This window comes from Martes martes (assembly GCF_963455335.1).
Source record: "Martes martes genome assembly, chromosome: 18".
NCBI classification, from domain to species: Eukaryota; Metazoa; Chordata; class Mammalia; order Carnivora; family Mustelidae; genus Martes; species Martes martes.
Window position 1 is genome coordinate 25,637,938 of NC_137906.1, and position 23,151 is coordinate 25,661,088.

Here is a 23,151-nt window from a genome sequence, read left to right on the forward strand (position 1 = left end):
AAGTGTGGGTGGAGAGAAACACAGAAATCCAGAATTAGCCTAACATCAAATCATTTTGGAAAGAGTTGACAACATGTAAATTCCTCACACATAAAGTATTTAGAACAAGAGACTTTGATTCCTGGGCTATGATGCCATTTAGGAATCCCTGCAAGGGCTTTGGAATTCCAGTATTCATAGGAGAAAATGCTCATCTTAATTTGGAGCTACCAAGCATTGAGAGGTACTCCCAATGTGACACAGCCTGTAACTGAAGTATTACAAAGCTTGCAGTAAGATCTGGGAAAGAGGCTGAACACCAAATTCAAAAGAGGTAACCAAGGTACCAAGTGCCATAAAGGAAAAACAAAAACAAAAAATACCATGATTACCACCTAGCCATGGAGAACTGAGGTGGAAACGAGGGGTGTATATGGGGGAAGGTAAGGGGTGAAGGAGAATGGAAAAAAAAATACATTTGTCACCCCGTCCCACTTCCTATACAGGATACAGGCAAAGCTTCCAGCCCCATTACCTCAGGCACAGATGGTTATCGTTTATAGCAAAGGTGCATAGAAAAGGCCTTCAGGTTTGAGCCCCTTAATTCCAAGGCTGTTAATGATTAAAGAGAAAGATGGGGGTGGGGAGGAAAATGAGGGAGGAAGGCGCTGGAGATTCACCCACCACCTCCCGCTTGGACTCCTACCTCACAGCGCTTACCCGGGCCAGAGGACCAGAGCCTGCGACCCTCGCCAGGGCAGCTCCAGTCCCTAGATCCCCAGGCCTGGGGTGAGGGGTGCTGGCGGTAAGGAGGCAGGGACAGTAGGTAAGTTTTCTTGAGCCCTGAGGCTGACACGCCACAGGCTCCCCTCACAGCCTCTTCTTCCAAAGGCACCAGTCCAGACAAGGAGCTGATTTCCACTCCTCCCCTTCCACCCCCCTTTCTCGAAGGTACCCAACCCCCGCCCCTTCATCTCTCAATGCTCCCCGCTTTTCCTCAACCCCCCCCAAACTCACAGCTGCTCCAGAGGTTCCTCCAGTCAAACCCTTTCTGGAAACGACGGCGGCCCGGCGGGTCCAAACCACCTACCATCCCCGCTCGCGTTTCCAGGCTCCCTACCCGCGCCGCCGCCGCCTCTTCTTCCACCACTGCCGCCGCCTCCTCTTCATCTGCGGCCCACCGGCGGCGGCCGCCCCCAAGCCACGCCCCCTCCATCGCCTCCTGCATCATCACTTCCGGTAACCCCGCAGGCCGCCCGCTCCAGGAGGGAGAATAGAAGAGGGGCGGGGAGGAACGGGTGGAAGATTGCGTCACGACGTACGCAAAGACGTACGAAGCCGTCGCCAAGTAAGGGCAAAGACCTAGGGACGCTGAGGGAGGGCTAGGAGGAGCTGGACTGGACCATTTTTTTTTTTTTTGGCTGGAGTAGGGGGGAAGGATAACGAAAGGGGTAAAGGGAAACTAGGGAGAGGATGAAGCTGGCTATATTGTTGCGTATACGGCGGAAGGTGGGTTAGAGTATACAGTTTCAGAGAAACTCGAGACTACCTCTGACCTGAAACTAATGCTCCCACAGAGATCCTCCCGGTGGTTTAGTCCGGCCTGGCCTACCGGACCTGCCCGACCATCGTCGGTCGCCGCTCAGCTAAGCTCCCGGCACCGCCTCCTCCTGGCCCGCGGTAGGCTGCGGCCCTTCCGTGGGTGGGGGAAGGCGGGACTGACGCAGAGTGAGTGTAGGGGATGGAGGCGCTGACTCCTGGCGCGGGAGACTGGGGGAAGGGGTTGGCTCCCCAGGGCAGGGATGGGGTGGGGGCGGGGGTGCGACGTTGCTAGGCGACGTGCTTGTGTGACCCCAGCCTCGCGAGGGCGGCTCGGTATCATCGCCACTGGCCTCGGGAACCTGCCGAGGGAAAGCGGCCTGAGGGCCAGGAAGCGGAGGCCTGTTGTGGCGATGCTGAGATGCCGGTTGGGTCCATCTGAGACTTTTCTGAGTCCTTTGGATCCCTGAATATAAATGGGAGGTTAGTAAGGGCAGTTCTGGGAGCGAGAGGCGTCAGGCCGAGGAAAGTTGACTCAAACGGGGCCCGGTAGAGGATACAGAGACTTTCTAGGATAGTGTGAACCTGCTTCTTACTTCCTCTGTCCACAAACAAGAACAAGACGGAGGCTTTGCTCCGTGTCTTTTTATTCGCGTCCAGAAGAAAATTAAAATGTAAATCAGTAAGGATATGATTTCAGCAAAGTGAGATATCAGCAGGTGCCACATGCCCCCGAAAACCGTAATACTGGGTGAAGGGGTAGAAGATGGAGGGAGGGTCAGTAACTCGGGTGAGGCTTTTCAGACAAGGCCAGTTTTCATAGAGATGCGAGAAAAGGGAAAAGCTAGGGAATGGACTTTCTAGGTGGAGAAAAGAACCAACGGGAAGGGTTCTGAGGAAGGAAACGGTGGGAAAGGCCGGTGGCTGGAACTGAAAGAACAAGGGCCAGAGTGGTCTGTGATGGAGAAATGGCAGGGCCTGGTCAAGCATAGCATTTTAGCCCAAGGTAAGGGTTTGGCTGTTACATTACCTGAGGGTTTTGAGAAGGGGAGTCACCTGATTTACATTTTTTAAAAATCCCTTGCCTGCTAGATAGAGAAGGGTAGCCATTGGCAAACCTGTAGGCCAAGGGAGAGATGGGTAGTGGCAGTGGAAATGCAAATAATTAAATTCATAATGCATTTAAAGTATTGCTTGCAAGACTTGCTGCCGGATTGGATGTGAAGTGTATGGGAAGAGGAGGAACCAAGGATGACTCCTAAGGGAAAACAGTTTGGGAGGGAATATCCTACATTCTCTTTGAAACATACTAGATTTGCTAAATCTATTAACCCTCCAGGTGAATTTGTCGAGAAGTTAGATATACAAGTCAGGGGGGAAAGCCCTAGAGAAAATAAATAGAGGGGTTTTAAAGGCTACCCAGAGAAGAGAAGCCAGCAGAGACCCCTGACACAGATAAGGCCTCAGAGATAAAAGAAGGCTCCCTTAATATCCCACAATAATGAGACTCACTCTCATAATCAGCGAGACTCATCCACCCAGTAGCCAGCTTCTGCTCATCCTCTTAGCCCTGGCTCAGATCCCTTCCTTCCCTTCCACTCCAGCTGTCAGTGCTTTTGGATTTATGGGCAGGTGATTTGTGTCCATTACAGCAAGCCTGACTTTGCTTGTTAATTGTTCGTATATCTGACTCCCCATGGGCTAGTTCTTCTTTGTGTCCTGCTGGCTCCTAATAACAGAGTTTTGCCCATAGGGCCAACTATATGGTTATAGGTAGGGACACTATTCATAAGATACTAGCTATGGACTTCAACAGTTCTGACAAAGGGGCTTTTGTCCCACTGCTGCTGCCACTGCCAACTACAATGCAGATATGGTTAATCTCATAAAATCTAGAAAAGAGATCAGAAGAAGTTTCAGAAGGCCTGGGTTTCAGTCTTGTATCTGCTACTGACCAGCAGTGATATTGGATAAGGTCTTTTTCTTTGAGCTGGAGGGGTTGGCCTACATTAGAGATTAGAGATATTGCATGCAAACATATTATTCATCCCACAAAATGATTTAAATTTAAATTCTTTTTAAAATTTACTTACCAACATTTAAAAATTGGACATCAAAATTCAAATTTTCAGCTTCATTTGAAAAATGAGACAATCTGGCAACACTAGCCTGAGGTTTCTACACTGCAATAGTCAGCTAGAGCCAGTAAGCTTCTCCACTTCACCCTCTTTATTACCTTCCTCCTCTTCAACTATCTGCCTGACCCGTGGGCATCTGATGGGCAATGCTTGGCATAGGGATGTGCTGTTCCTAAAGAGCCATTAGCTACATGTAGCTATTTATTTGTTTTTTTACATGTAGCTATTTAAATAAAATTTTAAATGCCAGTTCCTTCCTCAGTTGCAGTAACCATATTTCAAGTGCTTAGTAGCCACATGTGGCCAGTGGCTAGCTACCCTGTTGAACAGCGCAGTTATAGAATATTTCCATCGTTGAAATACATTCTGTTGGCCAGTGCTAGACTGGAGGAGCTTCAGGGTACTCCAGGTGCCAGGTGTTGCACATATGTAAGGATGGGCAGTCATTGTTCCTACTCTCAAGGAATTTTATCTAGTAAGGAGCTCTGTTGCCTCTGCAGATGGAAAAGTTGCTTATCTGGTAGTTAGAGGGTACTTAGAAACTCTTCCGAGGGCAGGGACCCCCACTCAAGCAAGGTGAGGTTATTCATCAGATGGTTGGATCAAGGGTCAGATGCTAGAAAGCTCCAGCTGTATCTAATGTTCTAACCAAACTCGTTGGTCAGTTTCCTAATCCATTTCCCTAGGAAATTATCACAAAGGAGGGATTTATATGTTAATTTAAACCTAAGTGTTTCTTGTTCTGGACTTCCCCAGTTCCTATGAAGGGGTGAAATCCTGGGTAGTTATGAATGAATGACTGGGGTTGATTTTTAGCATTGACCTAGTTTTCATCTATTTCCAGCACACACACACCCACACACATGTCTAACACCTCCTCCTACTTCTGGTAACTGGTTCTCACTACCTCTGACTGACCCTTCCTTTGTCTTTGTCTCTTAAAATATGCTGATAAGGAAATACCTGCATTTCTTTTGAATTGGGGGTCCAAAACTTGGTTTCCATTTAGAATTTCTGTCTCTGAGGGGAAAAAGAGCTTATCTCTCTTGGTTACAAAAGCCTTTTGGAGTTCCCCTTACAAGTATAATCTTACATGTGCTCCTATGCTGGTATATTTAGAATGAGCATACTTGCCTCCTGTGATCTTGTTTGGGATAATTTAGAAGTCTTTCAGACATCAGTATTTTTGGTTTTTCCTTGTGTTCTGGAGATTTCCCATATTACAGGACCTAACCTACTTTCCTTTCCTTTAAGTAAAATGAAACCACGATCCACCTTCTCCCTGCCTCCTATCTCTGACATGCCATATTGTCACTTTCTGTGTAGAAAGATGCTGTTTCAGAGAATAGCTGTGGTATGATTAAGTACACCACACAAGCATATCCTGAGATTTGCAAAACAATGTGTGGCTTTACACTTCCCTTTTTGGATTCTAGTAACCAAAAACTGAGCCCAGGACAGGAAACAAGTCCATTGGGTGTGTCTGTGACTGGTCTGTCTGTCTATTAATGAAGAGGAGAGAGGATACAGGGGAGAGATGTGTGGAACACAGATTATGTTGAAGGTTATTCGATTTGGGTAAGGATGGTACTGTATAGGGTATGGGTGTACACCAGAAAGTAGGATATATAACAGATGTAGGAGAAAAACACACAAAAGGATAAGCAAGGAGTAAGAGATAAAGGAAAAAAAATAGGAAGGGAAGTCTGGGCATGCTTTCGATGTTGGCACCTGCATTATATTTCCAGTAAGAAGTACGTGCTGTGGTCTGAAGATAAGCGGTGCCTCTGACAGGGTTATTTACTCATACTGAAGAACAATAGCCCTTTACTGTACAGGGATTATTAATGATCAGAGGGAAACAGCTTTAGGAAAATCCATTACTATCACAAAGCAATAAATTCGCCAACAGGCCTCATGCTTCTTTGCCCTCCTCTGCAGACAAAGCTTAGCGTGGATAAAAGAGGCCTTACGGTTTCTTCTTTATTTCCTCCTATTCAGGTAACACTTGCCTTTGTTAGCTCCCAATGCTAAATGATTACATGGATTATCTCATGAATAATCCTGATCACCACTCTTGGAAGAGGGTTCTGTTGTTACCCTTTTTCATTTTTTAAGAAACCGAGGCTCAGGAAGACTTGACCAATGTAGTCAGAATTCAAACCCAGGTTTGAACATTCCAGAACCCATTTGCTCATTAGTTGCATCGTTTCTTCTGTTCCTTGCAGATGTGGAAAAACTCTGAATGCCTAAAACCAAGACAGTCATTCTCTACTCTGCTTTCCGGGGCAAGAAAAGCTGGTTTGCCATTATGAGAGCATTTCAGTTCCCTAGAGGTTTTCCAAATTTCAGAAGCTTTAAATTACAATTTTGTAGGTTTGGGTGATCATTTGGGTGCAATGGATCTATTCCCCAGAAGAATTTTTTTTCCAAGAAAAAAATGTGTCAGAACCACATTTTTCTATATGTTTGGTTCTAAGCTTCATGGAAACACTGTAAATCATTTCAGTCCAGTGCACCAACCATTACTAGCTTTTAAAGAATTTAACTGTGTATCTTATACTCCCTTCTATGGAACTGAGAAGGCCTCCTCCCCAAATAACAGTCTTAAGTTCCTTATCCTGACCCCCATAGCACCACTCTTTTTTTTTCTTTTTAAAGATTTTATTTATTTATTTATTTGACAGAGATCACAAGTAAGCAGAGAGGCAGGCAGAGAGAGAGGGGGAAGCAGGCCCCCTGCTGAGCAGAGAGCCTGATGCGGGGCTCAATCCCAGGACCCTGGGATCATGACCTGAGCTGAAGGCAGAGGCTTTAACCCACTGAGCCACCCAGGCGCCCCGACAGCACCACTCTTGAAAACATCTTTGTGTGGGTTACTTCGCTTTTTTAAATAGTGGTCCAAATTACCACCACGTATGATAATGAGTGTTACTGGTGACTATTCTGTGTGTGTAAATTTATTCTTCTAATAAGTATATTTCAAGCTCCAACTTTGTACCAGGCCTGTGAGTGTGATGAATGAGGCACAGTCCTAACCTTCTAATTTATCCTTCCCCAAAACACACACAGTGGAGGAAGAAAGGTAAGCCAAGAAGAAATTTAGGATAGAATAGGATGAGCGGGATGACACAAGTGTGCTGGAGGTGTCTGCCCATTTCAGCATGAAGGAGGCACCCTGCAAAAACTAGGGGAAGTTCAAGGATAAGAATCAGCAGCTAGGCAAAGAAAGAATATTTCAGTTCTGTGAATTTGGACCTTCATTTGACAAAGACAAGGGGTGTCAGATCTAAGGAGATGGGGCAGCAGGGAGAGGGACAGGCCAGCATGGGTGCCCAGTGAACACCTAAGACAGTGGTTGCATTCAGGTGTTTCACTCTCTCTACCACCCCCACCCACCCAGCCAATCATAAAGTAGTTGGGAGAGAAATTTAACTATGTTTCATTCATTATGAGAAAAAGAAAAATTCCACCTTGGAGCGGATACTGAAAGAATGGAAGGAGTCTTTCCTTCAACCTGCGGCTTGAAAGGCAGTTAATTCCCATTGCCTTTTCTGTCCCTTGTTTATACTGTAACACTTTTTCTTAAGTAGAAGGCAAAGCCTCATGAGAGTCCAACACTGGGAATTTTGACATTCCTGAGACCAGAGTCATACTTCTATAAATTTCATCTGGAGAAGGAATTTTCATCTCTGCTCTTCAACTCCTCAGTGTTCATGCTGTGATGGTCTTTCCAAAGGTGGGGAAAAGGGTGAAGTGGGTAAATCCCCTAATACTAGCATATCTTCGCACAAGCCTCCTATAACACTAAATTTGGACATGCCACATGCCTACATGTGCACTGTAGAGTGGGTTCTTGGAGCCTACCCAGACCTTTCACTATTTCCACTTACCATAGAGTAGAAGGGTGAGTGGGTGGTGTGTTTTGTTTTGTTTTGTTTTAGATTGATTATTTCCCCATTACTCCAAAATAAAAATGGGAAAGCTCTTGGTCAGGGAAATAATCATGTAGATTTATTGGCTCTTAATCCCAATTCTCCTGTCAATTAGATGGCATTAGGCAAGACTTTTTTTCACCATATGCAAGATACAATTTGAAATCCAGCACATTTTAAAAGATGTAAATTAGACCATAGTACTCCAGCTTGCTTAAAATCTGCCAATGTCTTCCTTTTGTTTTTACACTACAAACCAAATTCTTTTCCAGGACTTACCCTCCCCACCTGTGCTGGATTCTGCTCACCTGTGGCCTCACCTCCCAGACAGGTTCTGGCTACACTGATGTTTACCATCTCATAGTCTTTGTTGGTTCCCACAAATCTTGCCGAAGCACCTTTCCCTCAACCCTTTCCTTTAATAGGCTCCTTCATGTTATTCAGGACTCAAATGCCACTAACTACCCCAAATAAAATAACCCTGCCCCTGTTCATTTGTTCATCATATTACTGTTTCATTCCTAGAGGGCAAACATCACCACCAGAAATTGTCTTTTTCTTGTATCTTGTCTTCTCTGCCACTAGAACGTAAGCTTCAGGAGGGAAGGGACCATAGCTGCTTGATTATAAGATTGTTTATCCCTAGAATCTCCTGTGCCTAGTCCCAGTGGGTACTGATGGATGGATGCTTGGGAGGGACCAGTCAGGCCTGCGGAGTGGGAGCACTGTAATGAGCCCTGGTGCCTCTTCTATGACGTTAGCTCCCTGTGGAGTGTCAGGGAACCAAAGAGCAGTGCAGTCCCGCCAAGTGCACAGCTTCCTTCAAAGGAGCTGATGTGCAACATAATTATCAAGGAAGGGTAGTTGCCTGGGAGGAAGAAGGGCTGAGCCCTCCAGGCGCCCCCTGGCCCCACTATTAACAGCTGATGTGACCCTGGAGTAGTTACTTACCTCGCTGCATCAGGTTCCTCCTTTATAAAGGAGATAATGGTAGTTATCTACCTTAAAGAAATGTGATGATTTCAGGAGTTAACATATGTAAAGCACCTAGCAAAGCCTCTTGGCACAGAGTAAGTACAAAGCAAAATGTAGTATTATTATCACTATTCTAATGAGCAAAACAGGTCAAGCCCTCCAGGAATTTAGAGACTGGAGAAGAAGACACAATGAAATTGCAAAATAGTAATGGTTGGATGTGATAATAGCAGAGAAAAAGGTTCTCCCAGAAAAGCTTGAGAGCCAATAGGTGTCTACTAAGCGCAGTAGGGTGGCTAGCAGAAAATAGGCGTTTTACTGGGATGGCTCAGCCAGAATAAACACCAAGGCAGGGCAGCCAGGTGCCTTAGAGCAATAGCTTTGAAACTTCTGTTTTTCAGCCTCTGTATCTCAACTTGTGGTATTAATTACTCATATTTTAAACCAGCTTTAAAAACTTTTGTAATACATTTATTTAAAGGAAGCTCTATATTGCTCTATCAAGATCACTTTAAATTATAGGTTTGATGGACTATAGAATACATTAAAAGAATTACTGTAGGAAGATATTTGTACATCCAAACAAAAAAAATCACCTTCCTAACCAATCTTTGGGACACCTGCTGTAGGGGTAACATCTCATAACTGTGACCAAAAGCCAAAAACATGCTAGCAGCAACATTTGTCAGTCTTTGCTTAGTGGCACAGGCTGCAGTTGGCAGATGCTTGGTAGTGAATTTTATCTTGGTACTGTGTTTATATAGGGGGTGATTTTAAGAAAAGACCAGTTTTCAGTCCCATTTCCTCCCAGGGACACTGCATATCTCTTACCTTTCCTCATTCTGGGGTTTTGCTGTTAAGAAAGTAAAATGAAACAGTTTGATGAAATGTTAATCTCAGAATAAAAGTTACAAGACTTTAAGAATTCTTTAATAGTTGACTTCGTGGGGCACCTAGGTGACTCAGTTGGTTAACTCTCTGACTTGGGCTTAGGTCATGATCTTAGGGTGGTGGGATCGAGCCCAGTATCATTCTCCCCATTCAGCAGAGATCCTGCTTGTCTTTCTCCCCCTGTCCCTTCTCCTGCTTGTTCTCTCTCTCTCTCTCTCTTTTTAACTCAAATGAATAAATGAAATCTTAAAAAAAAAAAAAAAAAAAAGGAATCGACGAATGGCCACTTGAGACTGTGGGTCAGTTGTGGTCCTCTAGGGGTGCCTGGGTGGCTCAGTTAGTGAGGCATGTGACTTTCGATGTAGGGGTTGTGAGTTCAAACCCCACGTTGGGTATAGAGTTTACTTAAAAATAAAATCTTAAAAAAAAAAAGTGGTCCTCTAGACAGTTTGATATTCTTCATGTTGCCTGTGGGAAAATCCCAGCAGACCTCATTGCATCAGATCAGCCCTTGAGACTGGTGAAAAAAAGGGGCTGCCTCAGCTTTGCGCCAGTAGTGAGAGATCATTGATAGTTTCAAAAGAATAAATGTTGATTTCAAGCCATTAAATCTATTGGAAGGAAAACTCAGGGAAAAGGCACTTTCTCTGAACAGTTTGGTTCCTAGGAACAAAGACAAAAATATAAACCAAAGGAAAAAAAGCTTAAAGAAAAATTTTTTATATGGTCAGTTTTGTTTCTAGAATCCCAAGCTTTCTGTATCATGAGATATTTTCATTTATTCAGCGAATGTTTGTTGAATACCAATTATACGCCTGGCTAGGTACTCAGAATTGAGCAGTAAATAGGATGGACATGGTTACTGTCCCCATAAACATGAGGATCAATAGGGGGAAGACAGACACTAACAAACCATTATTACTTGAATGATTAGTGCTACAAAGAAGAAATTCAAGGATCCACAGGAAGGTTCAACAGAGACCTGATCCAATGCATGTGGTGAGGGGAGAAGGGAGGGTTTTCTGAGACATCCATGTTTGGGGAACTGAAGGATGAGTAGGGATTGGTCAGGTAAAAGGGAGGAGGAGGTCAGGAGAGAGCCTTCTAGAAGGGGGGAACAACATGGTTATACACCTGTAAAGTAAGAAGAACATGATTCCCTCAAAGACCTGAAAGAAATCCAATAAGAAAATAACAGAAGAGGCATTTTTCTTGTCTTTTCTCTGAAGACTTGAAGAATTATTAAGCTAGGCTTGCTAATAGTACACAATGGGGAAGACAGCTATAGACCCTTGTCTCTGGACATCTTTGGGACTTGGGTTTTCTGGGTCACCTGATGTTGGAGAAGGAGACTTCACTTATCTCCCTTTCAGGATTAGTTTTCAGAACACTTAAAACATTAATTAAAGTGTTTTGAAAATAGTCCTATTAAGTACCAATTGTTAGTACTACTCATTACCTTGAGTACTCTAATTGCAGGGCTTGTATATCTGATTATGGTGTATGATCAGTTACAGTTTGAAGCTGTGGTTCTTTGGAGTCGTTGAAGGAAACCAATGAAAGTCAGGCTTTGGAGACAGTTGCTGCTACTTTAATATGCCCGACCTCCTTCACTTTGCTCAAGTGTCATGCAGTCAGGGAGGTTTCATCTGTTAATGACAGGGAAGTGAAGCAATCATTAATAGAAGTTACAGAATCCCTGCTCCTCACAGGAACTGACTCACGTATTTTCATATGAAACCATGAAGTTTTAGGGAGAACCAGAAACTCAGAAACCTGTTTCCTTAACCAGGAAAAGTCATCATCTCATCATCTCCTGGGTTTTTATTACGATTAGCCACAAAGCATGATGTTCTCTCTTGGTTTTTACAAATTTCTTCTAAACATTTTTTTGGGAGGCATCATGGACGTCAGAATTGGTATTGATTGTAATTTTCACTTTTAACTTTTGAATTGGGTGAAGTAGTGCTTTCAAGCTTTTCAGCAAATGGTTAAGCCGTGATTCATTCTGCGTTGCTCAAGAAAGATCACCAGGGTCAGGAAGGGCAATCGTACAGTAATTCTTGTAAGGTAAATTCCTTGCAGGTACTTAGAATTTCTGTCCAGATAAATATACCTCTTTCCAGCTTCCATCTGCATTATTCAGCTGCCTAAGTTCTCATAAGCTCAGGACCATCCTAAAGCATACAATCTCCACATGTTACCCCTCCCCTTGGGTTGGAAATGGGTCCTGTTCCAAAGGGCTTACTTCCTGATTCTGATGAGCCTATTTGAGGAAAGCCCACTATTCATAATGAGGTGTCCCAGTGCCTGGCCCTTCTACTCACTTACCAAATCTGTCCTTGTCTTCCTAGCCTACCCATTTGTTAAAGGCAGTACAGTATTCATTCTCTAAAATCTGACTAATCAGGGTCTTCTAGTAGTGGGAATTTTTTTTTTTTCTGTCTTCTTCTAGTTGTAGAAGTAAATTGTAAAACATAGGCTGAAGTTTTTGCATGAGTAAAAAGTTAGGGAGGGGTAGAAATACCTAATGTCCAATATTAGGACATTAGGAGGAGAAAAGACAAGTATACTGGGATATCTTCATAACAGTGGACTAAATTACAGTGTTGAGAATATATGAACTAGAGCTACATGTAACAACCTAGATGAACATGGGCAAAAAAAAGCAAGTTGCAGAACATAATACCTTAGAGAGAGAGTTGACCCTTGAACAACATGGGTTTGAACTACACAGGTCTACCTATAAACAGATTTCTTTTGATAAATACAGAACAGCACTGTAAATGTATTTTCTCTTCCTCATGATTTTCTTTTTTCTTTTTTTTTTTTTTAAGATTTTATTTACTTATTTATTTAACAGAGAGAGACACAGCGAGAGAGGGAACACAAGCAGAGAGGAGAAGCAGGCTTCCCGCCGAGCGGAGAGCCTGATGCAAGGGTCATGACACAGAAACCTAAGCCGAAGGCAGACACTAAACAACTGAACCACCCAGGTGCCCCTCTTCCTCATGATTTTCTTTTCTTTCTTTCTTTTTTTTTTTTAAAGATTTTATTTATTTATTTGACAGACAAAGATCACAAGTAGGCAGAGAAGCAGGCAGAGAGAGAGGAGGAAGCAGGCTCCCCGCTGAGCAGAGATTCCCGATGCGGGGCTCAATCCCAGGACCCTGGAATCATGACCCGAGCCGAAGGCAAAGGCTTTAACCCACTGAGCCACCCAGGCGCCCCTTCATGATTTTCTTAATAACATTTTCCTTTCTCTATGTTACTACATTATAAGAATATAGCATATAATACATATACATACATATGTGTTCATTGACTGCTTAGGTATTCCTAAGGCTTCATGTCAACAGTAGGCTATCAGTAAAGCTTTTGGGGAGTCACAAGTCAATCACACATTTTTGACTGCATGGAGGTCAGTGCTGCTAAGTCCCATCTTGTTCAAGGGTCAATGGTATAAGAGTTGTAAACTTGCTAAGCAATACTGTATAATGTTAAATGTAAAGCTATGTGTGAGAAGATAAATAACAAGCTCAGGATAGTGGTTCATTCTAGGAGAGGGGAAGGGAAATTTGACTAGAAGGGGTATATACAAGTATACATGTAATGTATTCTTTAAGAGCCACTGTGAATATATAGTTGTTCTCTGTATCTTTTTGCATACCTGAAATACTTCATAATAAAAATAAAGCTGACAAATTTAATTTTTTTTTTCAGGAATTATTCTTTAAAAATGCAGTTAGCGTTGGGGGATATACTTAGTTCGGAACTCACTTAGCCAAGTCTTCTGAAGTTAAAACTAATGTTTCAGAGTAAAAACCCGAACAGGCCACAAGCTCTTCAGTCACCAGAAAGATTTTCAGTTGTACTTACTGTATGGTTCTTATGTGAACGAGGAAGCAGACCAGCAATTTTGAGAGAGATTTTCAATAAGGTTACGATGAACTAAAAGAGAGATTACAACCTGGCAGCCTCTGAATAGAATAGAGCCTGTAGACCCATTTTGTTTGGGCTTCATGGTACTCAAACTTTCAAAAAGAATGAAATAATGTCTTTTTTTTTTGAGATTTCGTATTCTAAAAATCTGAATTGCTACCTATTGTTAAAGTATCAGGAAATCTGGTATTCCTAGGCCCTCATTTCTTTTTTTTTTTTTTTTAAGATTTTATTTATTATTTTAGGGGGTGGGGGGAGAGGGAGAGAAAGAATCCCAAGCAAACTCCGTACTGAGCGCAGAGCCTGACCCAGGGCTCGAACCCACAACCCTTAGATCATGACTCAAGCGGAATCAAGATTCAGATGCCCAACCAACTGAGCCAATTAACATCCTCTCCATTTGGCCACTGTCCCCACCCAACCAGATTCCCTCATTAGGCCCTAGAGGTGCTTGAGTTTTCAACCCCTGCATCAAAGTCAAGTTACTTAACTGGAAAATTTACTTTTTTGAAATGTGCCTTTTCCAGGTCTTCTAGTGAATACTGTAGTTTTACAAAAATACACACAAAAAGCATCATACCTAACATAGTCTGGTAAAGAATTTACTGCTTTAAGGTATAGCACATTTGAATTTTGGTTTACCATGTTTGTACACATGGCAGTCATGGCATTTGTATATGCCATGTATTTCATGTATATACAAGGGATGATATACAAGGACAGCTGAGAGATCGCTGGTATTCCTACAGCACCGTTCTGGCAATGCTACCAAACAGATCTGTTGAGAAAGAGCAATTATTTCTAGACTAATTAAAGGGCTTGATTAAAAAAAGGTACATCTGCCTAGCTGCCTACTGTCAAATTGAATTTTCATGCAAATTTACCCTCTTCTATTTTGGTGGGTCTGAGGATGACAACAGCAACACGACAAGAAGTTCTTGGCCTCTACCGCAGAATTTTCAGGCTTGCGAGGAAATGGCAGGCGGCATCAGGGCAGATGGAAGACACCATTAAAGAAAAACAGTACATATTAAATGAAGCCAGAACACTGTTCCAGAAAAACAAAAATGTAAGTAGGACCCAACTGGAGATTGTAAGGAGGAGGGCAGTTTCTTGGGATGTTTTTTCTTTTTCATCTGAAAATTGAGGGACTGAGCAGTACAGGTCATAGTGGCAGTGTATGGGGCTGGAAGGGCAGAGGCACAGCCCTGCTAGCTTGCTCAACGACTGGGAAGCAGAGCCCAGCCGGGATTTCTCTCTCCATTTGTTTCAGGTCTCAGTCCAGCCCATAAGTGGCTCAGCGTCCTCAGAAGACCCCATGAGCCAGGTGACACAAGCCAGGCCAGTGAGGGTGTTCGGGGGAGGAGCGGTTCCTTGCCCACTGTGCCTCTTACCACCCCCTCCCACAGGAGGTGTGCAGTTAAACTTTTTTTTTTTTTTTTTTTTTTTTAGTTCATAAACTATTCAAGGCCTCCAAATATAAACCCATTCAGAGGGAAGAGAATAGGATTAAGACACAGGGTTCCCTTCATAACTTCACTTTGAACTCGAGCCTCTTTGGCTAGCAGACTGAGTTTGCCCTTTGGGACCACAGAATTGGGTAAGATAGTGCCTCCATTAGCTACTGTAATGGAACTGCCCACCCAGACACCAGGGAGCCAAAGACCATCTGTAAGAGGCTTGATCTGACCCATCCCAACAAACTATAAAGCATTAGCTGTTAGCGCCTTACAAAGACTGCCTGGCACTGAGCATGGAAAGAGACTTTCAGCTTCTGACTTTTCTTGCCTCCTCCTTATTGATCTCCCAGTCAGTGCTGTCGCTGTTCCCCTCATGAAATCTCCTGACAATCTACTCTCTTTTCCCTCTCTGACCCCCATTTCTCTCTCCTTTTTGGCCCTGTCTTCTCCATACCCCCTCCGGCCAGCTGTAAGGATCTCCTGAAGGTCAGCCCTCTGTGCTGAGGCCCAGGGATCATGCAGCCACTTTCTGGTTCCAGCTCCCAAATCCGAATACCCAGCCTTAGCCTCTCACCAGCCACCTGAAGGAGCTCACGACAGGCATGATGACCCAAAGCAGAAGTCCTCCTTCCGCAAGGACACCTCCCCCTTCCAGTTTGCCTATTTCTGCTCTAGCTCCTGTGGCCACTCTGCAACTGTTTGCTCCTCATTCTTTCAGTCAGCAAGTATTGGAGTGCCCATCCCGTGCCAAACACTGGACTAGACCTGGAGGATATAAAATGAGCGAAACCAAGACAGGATCCCTCAAAGACGTTTCAGAGTTAGATGGCAAGCAGTGTAAAATTGCAATTGGGGTAAGCACTACAAAAGAAACCCACCCACCTTACAGTACCTTCTCCTTCTCAGAAGCCCTGAGGCCTCCCTGCTTCATAAAACCAACCTGCTTATGAAGCTTGTCTCTGACTTTCTGACCTCCAGCTTCTCCGACTTTTTGTGCCACACACCAGAGTGTATTGAAAATGTCTGTTCTGGTTTTTTTTAATGAGTTTATGGGTACATTTAATGAACTTATTAGTATATTTATAAGTCAATGTAAGTACCTAAGTGGGAGCCATGAGCTCAGAAACTTTTTATTGAAAGGAGTAGATAATCAAAATGTTGGGAGACCACTAATCTGTGCCTACACCTGAGGAGTTGGTCATCCTCTTTTCTTGTTTCATTTCTGTTGCTGTGGTCTCCTCAACCAGATTGTCGGTTCCCCGAACACACAGTGTCTTATACTTTCTTGTATATCCCGTGGGACCTGCCTTGTGGTTGTTACTAAATTCATGAGCATTTATAAATACTTTGGCTTGACTTACCTTCTCTAGGAAGTCTTCCTCAACTTCTCTACCTTCACTCAGCCCCCAGCAGAAATCTGTTTTGAATTCCTTTGTGGCCGTTTACAGTAGTCACCCTGTTGATTACATGCCACTGTGCCTTTTCTGGAGCTTCATGCATCAGAGTTGTTCTGCCCAGGTAGTAACCTTGAGAGTTGAAGGCAGGGACCATGGCCTCTGTGTCTAGCCCAGTGCTGGAGATACCATAGCAGAATGGGCCCAGCAAACCTTTTCAGGCTGACTCATGTGAGGACTGCTCAAGACCCTTGGGTTTTGAGTTACCGCAGTAATCAGTCCTTCCTTTGCCTCTGCTTGAACTGGCCCGGTGTGGTGTGAGCCAGAGGGAAGTGTATGTCCCAGTGATGCTACATGAGTGACGTTATTTTGTCGTGCCTGGGAAGGAGATATATGGGTTTTTAATTTTAAGATATGTACTTGTTTTGCCATGTATTAGAAAGAAAATAGAATATCAGGTAATTTTACAAATACTACGCTTAGGAGGCAGTACCTTTATTTATTTATTTATTTTTGAGACAGTGCATTTAAAGAAAAAGTTTAATATTAATATACATGGTGTGTGGATATAGCAGAATCATGGAGACGGACTCTGAACGACTGAATCTGGAGAACCCTAACCCCGACTTGTTCAGAAGGACAGCTGGAGTCCCAGGATCTCTCAGCCCCCATAACCATACATATCTTTATCAGGAGCTTCTTTCTCCCCAGTCCCTTATGCAGACATAAGTAGTTTCTGGGAACTTAACTTGCTGTAAGAGTTTAATAATAATCCAAAGGTATCTCGTGAATTGCTCTGAATCCTAATGGGCAAATAGGAACATGGAAATCTGTTCCCAATGTGGACATTAGAGCAACAGATTCTGAGAAGCACAGAGGTCAGAGAGCTGAGCCTCTGCCCCAAGGGACCCAGCTGTAGTTCTGTGCATTGTAGTTCCTAGAACTCTTCTCTGCTCCAGAAGGTACCATAAGACAGGCACGCCTTGGAATTTCCAAGCCTTGCTGGCACGGTCATCACTGGGTGTCATCTGGGACTGGTGCAATCCCAGCTCTGCTTTGAGGCCCACTTGCAAACTCTTGGCAGAGCCACGTGTCAGGCCATTTTCCATCCTTGGAATGAAAGAGTTTCTGCCCTTCTACCTGGCATTCTCTTTTTCAGAATGAACTTACAATTCCTTTACTTGAAATTGGACTACCACGATTTGACTATTTGGGAATTTAAAAAGCCATTTCTTCCCCTTACCAGTGAGCAAGGCAGTTTACAGTTCAAAAGAAGATGTGGCTCTTTCTCCAATATCTTACTTATGGGGTTTCTAGACAGCACTTGCTGCCACAATTGGATTAATGTTTGATCAACATGGGGAGGATGTGAAGAATCCTCATTCAGTGTTGGTGGGAATATAAACTGGTACAACCTCTTAGAGGGTCTACTTTGAATCTAGAGGGAATATCTGTAAGAATTTAAAATGCATGAACAAATACCCTTTGACCCAGCATTCTCGAGGAATTTATCTTTTAGATATATTTGCATGTAAGCCAAAAACAATTTTAGAGGGATCCATAACAGAATTGTTTATAATGGCAAAAGACTGGAAATAACCTAAATGTCCATCAGGAAAAGATTGATTAAATTATAACAACAGCCTTATGTTGGAATTTTTGTGCAGCTATTAAAAAGAATGGGCAGCTGTGTACATCATAAGGAGCTTCACGTTGTTAGGGGGGAAAAGCAAGGTTCAAAACAAAGTGAGCTATCATCTGTGTAAGGGGAAAAAACTAAATAAGTACATATATGCTTTTATCTACATAGAATATCCCTGGAAGGACAAACAAAAAACTGCCAATAATTGTTGTCCTTGAGAAGGGGAACTATGACAAAGGTAAAAGGGAGACTTCGTTTTGATATTATATCCTTCTGTATTATTTGAATAATGTTTTACTGTGTGCTGGTATTACCTCTTGCAATAACTTTTTAAATGTTTACTCCACAGTAAATATTATATTAAATTGCTTTTGATTTTTCAGATTCTCAACATTTCATTTACTGGCTGGCGAACTGAGCAAGTTGAAGATGTACCCCTGTACATGAGGAACCTTAGAAAGATGCTAAGAGCCTCACCCATTTTTCTCTTTTAATAGCTCACAGACACAGACCAGATTAAACAGTGCATAGACGAATGCACAGCCAGGATTGAAATTGGACTGCATTACCAGATTCCTTATCCAAGGCCAGTAAGTGTGACTTCAGCTTAGTTGTGGTGGGTACTTATCCTCACCAACCCAGTTATTTCCAAGAATGTGTACCAAGAGGGCTCGTGTTTACCGAGAAGTCCAGAGCTTCTGTGGGAGGCATGTTGGAAGTAAGCTATCCTTGCATGCCGCCAACCCATCACAACAAACTAAAATGTCAGTGAATGCCGGATTTCTCCTACTCGTACAACTTTCCCACATTAGAAGGGAAAGCCAGCTTATATTTATATAGCTTTCTCTTTTTGACTTTCATCTTTTTTATGGAAATATTTTTTTCTTTTAATGAAAGACAGGTTTGTTGTTAGCATTTGTAAAGAGGAGTACATGAGGGGGGAAGTGAAAATGGTCCAAAATTCTCACCCTGTGGAAGTTACCACTGTAACTGTTAGGTTGGGGCATATGAAATTGCCAGTGTTCTACTCTTGACCTACAAAAACAATAATTTTATACTTTACTGGCTCAACCTAATAGTTGGGCAATATATCCTTTGTCTTTTTTCTATATTCGTGTACATGCATTTTCTTAATGCACATGGAATCCTGGGCGTACTGTTTGCTGCTTGTTTATTTTACTTCATCTGTTCTGGCCATCTCTGCCTCCCATCTTTTTAAGTGGTTGTCGCTATATCCTGTTACAAGAATGTGCCATAATTTACCCAGCAGCCATTTAGTAGGCATTTAGATGGGTCCCAGTTTCCCACTATGCACAGGACAGCTTTGTACACAAACTGTTTTTCTCGCCTTCTTTGGATTCTCATCTCACCATGTGATGTGGTCATTTTCCCTCCATGCAGGCGATATGACAAAGAAGAGCACAAGCTGTGGAATCAGATCTGGGTTCAAATCCCGATTCTACCACTTCATGTATATATAAGCTTCAGCAAGTTATTTAACTTCTGAGCCTCCATTTCTCATCTATAGATACTATCTAATTCCTTATGAGATTATTGTAAGGATTAATGTATAAGGATCTTAAGGATTCATGAGTCAGTGCAGATTTAGAGCTTAGCAAAGAGCATAGTACCTAGTAAATCCTCAGTGGATATAAGCTGCTGTAATGATTATAATTCTTAATATTATCATTATTCTTATTCTCCTTATTCAGATTCATCTGCCTCCAATGGGTCTTACCCCACTACGAGGCCGGGGACTTCGAAGCCAGGAAAAACTGAGGAAACTTTCCAAACCAGTATATCTCAAGTCTCATGATGAGATTTCTTAACCCTGAAGAAAATTTATTTCTCAGGAAGATGAGCCAACTAGGTCTTGAATGTAAACCAGATGACAAAACCCTTCTGTTTGATTAGGGGCAAAAATTAAAGTATCTTCTTAAAAACCTCCAAAATATTGGTATTCACTCCATGATCTGTACTCACACATCCTTACAGTTCATCAGGGTCTCATTGCCTAGATGGATGACACTAACCCTAAAGGTTACACCCTCACTGAAGCTCATTTGGAAACAAGACTAAGGCCTATAGAAGGAGGACAAGGATGACAAAGCTTTTTCGTGGAAATGCCATTCACCAGCCATGGGCGCTGATATGAAGAAACTGGCCAGTTGCTGGAAGTTCTCATAGCTACTATAATAAAACTGTACACCACCTTCAGAATATTTTTAGGCTTTTCCCCCCAAAGTTTTCGCTTAAAAAACAACGGCTTGCTTGAACATGGGTTTCTTTGTATATGTTCTGTTATCTTTTGACCTTCCCAATGTCCAGATAAATTCCCCTTAAAAAGTGCATCATTGGGGGCGCACCTGGGTGGCTCAGTGGGTTAAAGCCTCTGCCTTTAGCTCAGGTCATGATTCCAGGGTCCTGGGATTGAGCCCCGCATCGGGCTCTCTGCTCGGCAGGGAGCCTGCTTCCTCCTCTCTCTCTGCCTGCCTTTCTGCCTACTTGTGATCTCTGTCTGTCAAATAAATAAATATAATCTTTAAAAAAAAAAAAGTGCATCATTGGGGACACCTGGATGGCTGAGTCAGATAAGCTTCTGCCTCCTGGTTTCAGCTCAGGTCCTGATCCCAAATTCTTGGGATCAAGGCCTGTGTTGGTCTCCATGCTCAGCAGGGAATCTGCTTGAGGATTCTCTCTCCCTTTTCCCACTCCCTCTGTTCATGCTTTCTCTAAAATAAATCTTTTTTAAAAAAGGTGCATCACTGGATTATTTTTTTCATGGAAAGTTTACATGAGACCCATCCCTGCCCCCAACATATACCTACCCAAAAGTATTTGTGTTAGATAAATGCGTATGTTTACTTTACCTTATAGCCTATGATCACTTAGGATGCACTTAGGATCTGAAAGGCTCACTTGAAAACCATACTGCATTCTTTATAAGAATTTTATCTTAACAGAATTAGAAAGTAGAAGGGCCAAGCTGGCTTTCAAATTGTGTCTAAATAGAAACGGCACAAAGAGAAATCAAAATACAAAGGATTTATACCCCTGCATGTGTGGAGTCCCATGGCAAGTCACGTGTACCTCATCATCATTCCTTCTGACCTCCAAAGAGGATGAGCATCACCGATAAACACAAATCTGTATCAGTTTTGCTCTTTCTCTATTTTTTCCCAAAATGGCTTTGTGACCCTCAGAAGCAGCAGATAACTTCCTGCCCCTACCTAGATGTAGGGTTCCTTTGTCACACACATCCTCTCATTCAAAGTAAACGTTATGGGGCAGCTGGGTGGCTCCGTTGTTTAGTGTCTGCCTTCGGCTCAGGTCATGATCCCATGATCCCAGGGTCCTGAGATCAAGCCCTGCATCGAACCAGGCATTGAGCCCCGCATCTGGCTCCCCGCTCAGCCGAAAGCCTGCTTCTCCCTCTCTCACTCCCCCTGCTTGTGTTCCCTCTCTCACTGTCTTCTCTCTGTCCAATATATTAAATCTTCAAAAAAAAAAAAAAGTTATATTTCAATCCCCAAACCTGCTCCTGTGAGCAGAAGCATACACTTTTCATGCTGAGAGTAAGTACTGCAGAGTTCGTCAATGACCTAGAGAACAAATACATCACTGTAGCAACAGCATATGCATACTGGACACAATTGCAGCTACAGGGCTTTGGTGAAGAGTGACAAGAGAAATTTAAATGTACCTGCAGATGTGTTGGCCATTGAGGGAGCACAAACCCTAGCCTCACTTGACTTCGGAGATACAATCTGCTATTCTTTTTTTTTTTTTTTTTAAGATTTTATTTATTTGATGGACAGAGATCACAAGCAGACAGAGAGGCAGGCAGAGAGAGGGGGAAGCAGGCTCCCTGCTGAGCAGAGAGCCAATGATGCAGGGCTAGATCCCAGGACTCTGGGATCATGACCTGAGCTGAAGGCAGAGGCTTTAACCCACTTTAATCCACGTGTCCCCCAATCTGCTATTCTGTTAGTCACTTTCCTTCTATCTGGTCTCACTGTGGAAGAGGCATCTCCCTGCTCAGAGGTGGTTCTAGTGTTTAAGCATTTTCTCATGCAACACAGGGCCTGTGAAATCAAGTACTTCATCTGACAGTCAACCATTGAAACAGTGATCTGTTCTTGCATTGGAGGAAAAACTGGTTCTGCTAGACCCAAGTGAGACATGGGTTGCCTGTCTCCTTCCTGGTCCCTTTCTAAGTAACTCAAAGTGATTTCTGACAGTGTAACTTTTGTCTTTAACGCTGCTGAATCTGCAGAAACCACCCTTCCCCAGCCTCTTTCAAAATGGAAGTTCATCTAATTGCTAGCTAGCCTTCTAGCCTTCTGTGTGCCAGGAACCTTACCTAAATGTTCATTTTATATGCCTAGTCTCCTTTGCAAAAATGTATACCCTAATACACAGAAACACAACTGTCCATTTACTACCAAAACTTCTATATAAATTATGTTTATAATAGCGTTCCCTCTCCCCCTCCCGCCCCACCCCTCCATTTTCTCTCAAAGACTATAAGATCTCCATCTTTGGTCTTTTAAAGGCAGAACCTATCTCCCCTATGTCCCCTCTTTCAATGAAATTTTCTTCCAGCACCAACAAGGACTGAAAACTATTTACCCAACAGCTAGATTTTTAAAGAGCAAGGACTAGCTTGGTGACAATGTTCGTCTGATGTTATCTGCTGAACTATTTATAGGCAGGACCTGCAGCTTCTCACTAAGCTGATTTCTGGCCATCTCTGCCCCAGGACTCCAGCCTCTAACTCACCAGGATTTCTGAAGAACATACTGCTCTTTCCCAGGGGGAGACATTAATTACCACATTGGCCCCAGTAGAAAATGACCTCAAATTTAGGGCACTCTTTCTTTGCAAAGTGGAAGAAATTTTTTAAATTACAAAAATTTAATCCATCGTACAGAAACATTCTGTCCCTTGACCCCTGAGGAATGAAACAGCCAGTCCCTGCTTCCCTCAGTTTTTTGTTGCTGAAGCCAGGGTTAGATAATTAAAATTCAATTGTTTTCTCAGCAAACCCCTCACTGCCTTAAAGCCTACAATATGACTTAACCTAACCATTCCAAGATTCAGGCATTTGGGATCCTGACCATCTTTCCATCTCACATGACTTACAATCTTACTTGGAATGATAATGGCAGTTTCAGCTCTCTATTCATTCTGATTCTCCTTCCCCCACAGGGGGCGGGCGGGGGGGGGGTGCGGTGGTGGCGGGGAACCCTCTTT

The 23,151-nt window shown here is 43.2% G+C and overlaps 3 protein-coding genes across 15 annotated transcripts in view; 1 reads left to right on the forward strand and 2 right to left on the reverse strand.

Annotated features, from left to right (window-relative positions):
* DCUN1D3 (defective in cullin neddylation 1 domain containing 3) overlaps positions 1-1,167 on the reverse strand; it is a 36,024-nt gene extending 34,857 nt beyond the window's left edge. Inside the window, exon 1 of one of the 3 annotated variants that reach the window (XM_080829986.1) lies at positions 1,070-1,167. The gene's annotated coding sequence lies outside the window, so the exon portion shown is untranslated. Of the gene's footprint in view, positions 1-996 lie in introns of all 3 variants that reach the window. The other 2 variants (XM_080829984.1, XM_080829985.1) reach the window with 2 other exon arrangements.
* Positions 622-20,655, forward strand: LYRM1 (LYR motif containing 1). Of its 11 annotated transcripts, none has more exons than XM_080829991.1 (6): positions 1,310-1,327; positions 1,557-1,707; positions 14,309-14,468; positions 15,578-15,713; positions 18,393-18,485; positions 19,608-20,655. In XM_080829991.1, the coding sequence occupies exons 3-6, from the start codon at positions 14,434-14,436 to the stop codon at positions 19,722-19,724; spliced, it is 381 nt and encodes a 126-aa protein (XP_080686117.1). In that variant the 5' UTR covers positions 1,310-1,327; positions 1,557-1,707; positions 14,309-14,433; the 3' UTR covers positions 19,725-20,655. The 11 variants fall into 11 exon arrangements, with proteins under 11 accessions (XP_080686120.1, XP_080686115.1, XP_080686117.1 ...); XM_080829993.1 differs by having other exon boundaries at positions 1,557-1,659; XM_080829994.1 differs by lacking the exons at positions 1,310-1,327; positions 1,557-1,707 and adding an exon at positions 622-805.
* Positions 20,656-21,410: 755 nt separating this feature from the next.
* The window catches only part of ACSM3 (acyl-CoA synthetase medium chain family member 3), a gene marked incomplete at its 3' end in the record, with an annotated part of 25,384 nt that continues 23,643 nt past the window's right edge, over positions 21,411-23,151 (reverse strand). The window contains exon 11 of the mRNA XM_080830447.1: positions 21,411-21,497. Within this exon, the coding sequence (XP_080686573.1) occupies positions 21,411-21,497 (87 nt within the window). The remainder of the gene's footprint in view (positions 21,498-23,151) is intronic.